Here is a 6,954-nt window from a genome sequence, read left to right as displayed (position 1 = left end):
CACTCTTACGACCGTTGCAGCATCTCCATGGTCACATGATCAAAATGTGAGCCACTGGCTCCTATTTATGACCGTTGCTGCGTCCCGGGGTCATGGCGATCCCCCTTTTGGGACCTTGTGACTAGCAAAGCCAATGGGGGAAGCCAGATTCATTTAACCACCGTGTTAACTCACTTAACAACCGTGGCAAGAAAGGTCATAAAATGGGGCAAAGCTCACTGAACTGTCTTGCTTTGCGATGGAACTTTTGGCTCAAATTTTGGCAAGTCAAAAGACTACCCATATTAAGGGGGGGGGTTCCCCCCAAATAACGCTGCACACCTTTTCAAGTTCAGTGTGTGAGCAGTGCTCAGATCTCCATGACGTGCCATGTTGTGTCTTCTTTCATTTTTGGTTTTGGGTTTGCTATGGGCTCACCTGGGCTTTTGTTTGGATTCCAAGAGGCTGTTAAGCTTTTTTTATTCTAGCTTTTAATATTGTGGAAGGTTTTCTTCGAGGAAAGGGGAAGAGTCGAAACGTGGGCCTCTGCTGACATCTAGTGGCCGTTGCTTGAATTATTCAGACAACTCTTTTCTTTCAACCAGCTGTTTGTAATTTTAAAAATAGACCTTCGTGTAGTTATTTCTGCTCTGAAGCAGAGGTGGGTTTCAGCAGGTTCTGACCAGTACTGGAGAACCAGTAGCGGAAATTTTGAGTAGTTTAGAGAACCGGTAAATACCATTCTCTGACTGGCCCCGCCCCCATCTATTCTCTGCCTCCCAAGTCCAGGGGAAGGATACTGCAAAATCCCCATTTCCTCCCGATCAGCTGGGACTCGGGAGGCAGAGAATAGATGGGGGCGGGGCCAGTCAGAATTTTTATGACTGGTTCTCCGAACTACTCAAAATTTCCACTACCAGTTCGCCAGAACTGGTCAGAACCTGCTGAAACCCACCTCTGTTGTCCTCGCTCTTTCCAGCTCCGTAAATGCAAATGTTTGACTTCTTCTCTCACCATCTTTTGAGGGGCGGGAGGCTTCAGTAGCGTCGGCTCGCGGAATTCAAGCCTGTTTTCTCTCTCTTCCAGGAGTTGATGACTTTTGAACATCAGTGGACCAACTTCTTTGCCAATTTTGACACTGAAATCCCTTTCATGCTGGAACTCTCAGAATCTCAGACAGGAGAGGTATATGGACCGAATTTCAGAGGGGATAGAGAAACTTAAATTTTACGTAACTGGTTACAGGTAGTCCTTGACTTGCAACCGTTCGTTTAATGGCTGTCTGAACTTACAACAGCACTAAAAGAAAAGTGACTTATGACCATTTTTCACACTTATGACCGTTACAGCATCCTCATGGTCACGTGATCAGATGGCAGCTGACTCATCTTTATAACAATTTCAGTGTCCCAGGGTCATATCATCCAGGGGTGAAATGCTCCCGGTTCGGAACGGATCGCCCAATCCGGTAGTGATGGCGGTGGGTGGTTCGGGGAACCGGTAGCAAAAATCCCTGCCCCCCCCCCATGCCGCGCGATCATCAGAGGCTGTTTTTTTTTTTAACTTTTAAAAGCATTTTTTCTACAACCTCTTCAGCCAAAGAGGTTGTAGAAAAAATGCTTTTAAAAGTTAAAAAAAAAAAAAAAGTTGGCCACGCCGACCCAGTCACCTTATGCCCACCCCACCAAGCCACGCCCACAGAACCAGTAGTAACAATCTTTCTTCTCAATCCTGCCATTTCCCTCTCTTCTTCCCTTCTTACTTTTTTTTCCCCTCCTCTCCTCCTCTCTACTTCCCCTTCCTTTCTCCTTCTCCTCCTTTCTTCCTCCCTGTCTAACCCTCTCTCCTCCTCTAATTTCCCCTCTCTTCCTTCCTCCCCTCTCTTCCATCCAGGGGTGGGTTCTAAATTTTTTTTACTACCGGTTCTGTGGGCGTGGCTTATTTTGTGGGTGTGGCTTGGAGGTCATGTGACTAGGTGGGCGTGGCTAGCTGGTCAGAGTCATTTCTGGAAGGTCCTCGCACTTACGACCAGTCCTCGCACTTACGATCCGACTCATTTTTTTTGCTTTTAACACTGATCAGCTGTAGGGCGGCCCTTTGAAGCCCCGCGGCAAGAGTTTAAACAGTTTTTTTCCCTCTAGTCATCAGCTGGGACTCAGGAGGCAGCAATAGATTGGGGGGGGGGCCAAATAAAAGGTAAGAATAACGTGGGGGGAGTGGGAGGGCGGAGGGGGGAGAACCGGTTCAGTGATGTCATATCGTCACCGCTACCGGCTCGGCCGAACCGGACCGGACCGGGAGGAACCCACCACTGCTTCCATCCCTCTCTCTTCTCCCCTTCTCTTCCATCTCTCTACTCTCTACTCCTCTTTCATCTCTCTCTATTGCTGTATTCATTTTCAATTTAATATTTCCCACTACGGTGTCCAGGCAACCCCGATCTTTCTCATTTATTAAAGATATTCAACTTAGTATATTTTTTTTCATTTATCAAGTATATTTCACAAAATTCCTCTTATCTTTTTAATTATAAACAGTATATTTCATCTTATTCCATTTTTTTTCCCTTTAAATTTTTACCCAAACAATCTTCCAATCCTTTATCTTCTTTGCTTTGAACAATATGTTTTTTTCTTCTTTACTTCTTGCAAATATAACACTTAAATCATTATAGGGAAGCCAGGTTTGCTTAACAACCCCATTATTAACAACAACTGCAGCCATTCACTTAACATCTGTGCCAGAAAGGTCATAAAATGAGAAAAAAACCCTCCCTTAACAACTTAGCAACGGAAATTTGGGGCTCGATAGGGGTCGTAAGTTGAGGACTGCCACACAGCTCCTCCGTTTGCAACGTGAAGCCCGTTGTGCGTTTTGAGTCCTTGAAATGGGACTTTTTCAGGCTAGTTTCCTGACAAATAGTAAACATCCTTTCTCTTCAAGAACAAAAAAGGCATCGATCTTGCTGGCTGAAGGCGATTTGGATGGCACCCAATGGAAACAGGCACGTGGCTGGAGGCGCGGGGAATTCCAGCGTTTTGACAACAGTATGAATAGCAATAGCCACAAGGCTTATATATCATTTCACAGGGCTTTACAGCCCTCTCTAAGCGGGCATCTACAGTCAGCCTATTGTCCTCAACAATCTGGGTCCTCAGTTTACCAGCCTCAGAAGGATGGAAGGCCGAGCCCACCTCGAGTCAGTCAGGATCGAACTGCTAGCAGTCGGCAGAATTAGCCTGCGATACTGCATTCTAGTCACTGTGCCACCATGGCAACCGAACCAAACAGAACAGAACGCAGAATAGAAGAGAACAGAACACAATGCAGAACAGGAATGGATAGGGTAGGATAGGACACAGAACAGAATATAGAATAGAACAGAAATAGAACAGAATACAGAACAGAACAGAACCCGGAATAGAATCCGGAATAGAATCCGGAATGGAATGGAATGGAATGGAATGGAATGGAATGGAATGGAATGGAATGGAATGGAATAGAAATAGGAGTAGAATAGAATAGAATAGGATTCTGAATAGAATAGAATAGAGTAGAGTAGAATAGAATAGAATAGAAAATATGGAAGGAATGGAATGGAATGGAATGGAATAGAATAGAATAGAATAGAATAGAATAGAATAGAATAGAATAGAATAGAATAATAGAATAGAAAATATGGAATGGAACAGAAATAGGAGTAGAATGGAATGGAATGGAATGGAATGGAATAGAATATGGAATGGAATGGAATAGAATAGAAAATATGGAATTGAATAGAAATAGGAGTAGACTAGAATAGAATAGGATTCTGAATAGAATAGAATAGAATAGAAAATATGGAAGGAATGGAATGGAATGGAATAGAATAGAAGAATAGACTAGAATGGAATGGAATGGAATGGAATGGAATGGAATGGAAAATATGGAATTGAATAGAAATAGTAGAATAGAATAGGATTCTGAATAGAATAGAATAGAGTAGAGTAGAATAGAATAGAATAGAATATAAAATATGGAATGGAATGGAATGGAATGGAATGGAATGGAATAGAAAATATAGAATAGAATAGAATAGAATAGAATAGAATAGAATAGAATAGAATAGATGGAAGGAATGGAATGGAATGGAATGGAATGGAATGGAATGGAATAGAATAGAATAGAATAGAATAGAATAGAATAGAATAGAATAGAATAGAATAGAATAGAATAGAATAGAATAGAATAAGCACTTAGATATAAGCACCGCTTCACAATGCTTCACAGCCCTCTCTTAAGTGGTTTACAGAGTCGGCCTCCTGCCCCCAACAATCTGGGTCCTCATTTTACTGACCTCAGAAGGACGTAAGGCTGAGTTAGCCTTGAGCCGATGAGACTTGAACCGCTGGACTGAGCAGTGAGTCAGCCTCCAATAGCTTCACTTTTACCACTGCGCCATCACGAATGTCGTGAAGACGCCAGAAAGCTTTCTGCCTGACCCCAAACAGCTCTTGAGAACAAGATGTTAGTCTTGGCTACAGGCTCACAATTTGCAGAACTAGCTGGCATCCCTGTATAGGTAGTCCTCGACTTACGACCACAATCGAGCCCCAAATTTGAGTTTCTAACCAAGACAGTAGTTAAATGAGTTATACCCCCACTTTACGACCCTTCTTGTTACCGTTGCTAAGCGAATCCCTGCAGCCATTAAGTTACTAACACAATTGTTAAGCGAATCTGACTTCCCCCCCCTTGACTTTGCTTGTCAGAACGTCGCAAAAAGGGGCACTGCGACCGTCATAAATACGAACCAGTAGCGAAACGCCCAGATTTTGCTCACGGGATCATGAGGATGCTGCAGCGGTCCTAAATCTGAAAACCAGTCACAAGTCAACTTTTTTTAGTGATGCAATTTCAAACGGTCACTAAATGAACCGTTGTAACTCGAGGACTATACCTGTATGTCCGTAATCCGTAATAGTTTATATTTTTTTTAAGTTAGGTTTTATTGGTTTTTTCCCCCGCTAACACCCCCCCGCATATTTTATGAAACAGACCATATCATATCATATATAGAACTTATCATATCCAAATATATTTTACTCAGTTACAATTTCTGCCAAAGTGTTCTTTTTCCATATTTTTTAATCAAATCTTAATATTTCTATTCTTATTTCTTAATATTTCTATTCTTATTTCTATAAACAGTATCCTTCTTTCGCCCTCAAACTCTATTTTCTCCATTTTTAATCATATATTCTCTTTTAATATTTAATAATTCATTCTTTATCCTGATATATTTAAACATATTATCCGTAATAGTTTATAGAGTAGCACTATCCTCATCCATCTTTGGCAAGATGTTTTTTAACGGCAGCGTAGAGATTATTTTACTTCCCTATTTATTTTAATGATAATGTGTTTTTTTCCTCTGCAGCCATTCCGAAGTTACTTCAGCCACGGTCTGATTTCAAGCCATATAACAGATAACAGGTAATTCCTTCTTTCCATAACTTCCTTGCCGTGCAGGGGTCACATCAACACACAAATAAAATGTCTATTTTGTCCTCTAATAATAATAATAATAAAAAAGAGAGCTATAACTTCAGAGGGGATGTTTGCACCTCGAGCCTTTGAAAACCTTCTTCCTCCATCAAATAGCTGAAGGAAAAATACTATAAAATGTCAGATTTATGGCCATCATTCTGAAATCTCATCGTGTATCCTCAAGGATAAACTTCTGCCTTCCTATCCGGCAACGTTTCAGAATTGGCAATCCAGATATTACCTTGGAAATTGATGTATAAGCAGGAGGGGAGATTGGTTATTATTTTGTCTGATTGCAGCTTTTCGGGGGGTCTTTGGCACAAAAGTGGGGGGTCTTTGCGTCACTTCTTAGCCAATCCTTTTTATGGGAAGGCTTGGGGAATTAAACCTGGGGTGAGTGTTTTTCTGTGCTTAAATCAGAATTTCTGTTCCCTGAGAAAAAACCACTGAATATGCTTCCTGTGTGTTAAAAATGCTTGCGTTGGCTTCCTGCCACTCCGAATAGTGACCTCATAATACAGGTAGTTCTCGACTTAACATCAGTTCACTCAGTGACCGTTTGAAGTCACTAAACCAGTGTTTCTCAACCTTGGTAGCTTGAAGATGGGTGGACTTCAACTCCCAGAATCCCTCAGCCATCTTCAAGCTACCAAGGTTGAGAAACACTGCTCTAAACTTTCACATCAGTGAAAAAAGTGACTTTTGCACACTCACGACCCACTGCAGCGTCCCCAGGGTCACGTGATCAAAATTCAGACGCTTGGCAACTGACTCACATTTATGATGTTGTGTTGTGACCCAGGCTCACTTAGTCATTACAAGACACAATTAGTCTTAAACAAACCTATTTTATTATAACAGCTGGGAATTACTTCATTCCCAGCTTAGTCCAAATTAATTCCAAAACAAATCCTTCAGAAAAAGTCCTTTGGCCTTATCACAAACCTTTGTCTTCTTTGGCACCCTGCCAAAGGCTTTTCTTGGCAAAGCCCCACAAAGTTCAGAAATAAGAGATGCCGACTGGAAACAGATTTAGCAACGTTGCTTTCCAACAAAGAGCCCAAGAGCCTTTGCTCCTCTTTTAAGCCTTCTGGGGGGGCCAATCATCTCCTGGCCTTACTCCTGAGTCGTCCCTTTTGCTTTAGCTGCTCTTGCCTTCTGACAGCTCTGTGCATGTGTGCACTAGGAACAGGCTCCTCCTGTTCCTCTGCCTCTCTGCTGTCCGCCTCTGGAGGCTCCGGAGTCTGTGCATCGCTCCCAGATGGCCCTGGCCCCATCTCTGCCTCCGACGCAGAGCCTCATCTGGGCCTTCCCCAGACTCTAGGACTGGCCCATTGTCCTCCCAGCCTCCTCACTCTCCGACTCCGCTACTAGCTCCATGGGCTGCTGGCAGACCACAACAGGTTGCAGTGTCCCGAGGGGGGGATTTGCGACCTTCTGGCGAGC

At 42.8% G+C, this 6,954-nt stretch overlaps 1 protein-coding gene across 1 annotated transcript in view; it reads left to right on the top strand.

The window, feature by feature from the left end:
* Positions 1–6,954, top strand: part of DNAAF9 (dynein axonemal assembly factor 9) — an 89,405-nt gene that overhangs the window by 9,345 nt on the left and 73,106 nt on the right. The window contains exons 4-5 of the mRNA XM_070948539.1: positions 1,066–1,164; positions 5,399–5,454. Coding sequence (XP_070804640.1) covers positions 1,066–1,164; positions 5,399–5,454 — 155 coding nt within the window. The remainder of the gene's footprint in view (positions 1–1,065; positions 1,165–5,398; positions 5,455–6,954) is intronic.

Source organism: Pituophis catenifer, unplaced genomic scaffold (genome assembly GCF_029215685.1).
Source record: "Pituophis catenifer annectens isolate HBS135680 unplaced genomic scaffold, rPitCat1.0.hap2 SCAF_8, whole genome shotgun sequence".
NCBI classification, from domain to species: domain Eukaryota; kingdom Metazoa; phylum Chordata; class Lepidosauria; order Squamata; family Colubridae; genus Pituophis; species Pituophis catenifer.
Note: the sequence above shows the minus strand (reverse complement) of the source record. Positions and strands in the feature narration are given on the sequence as shown.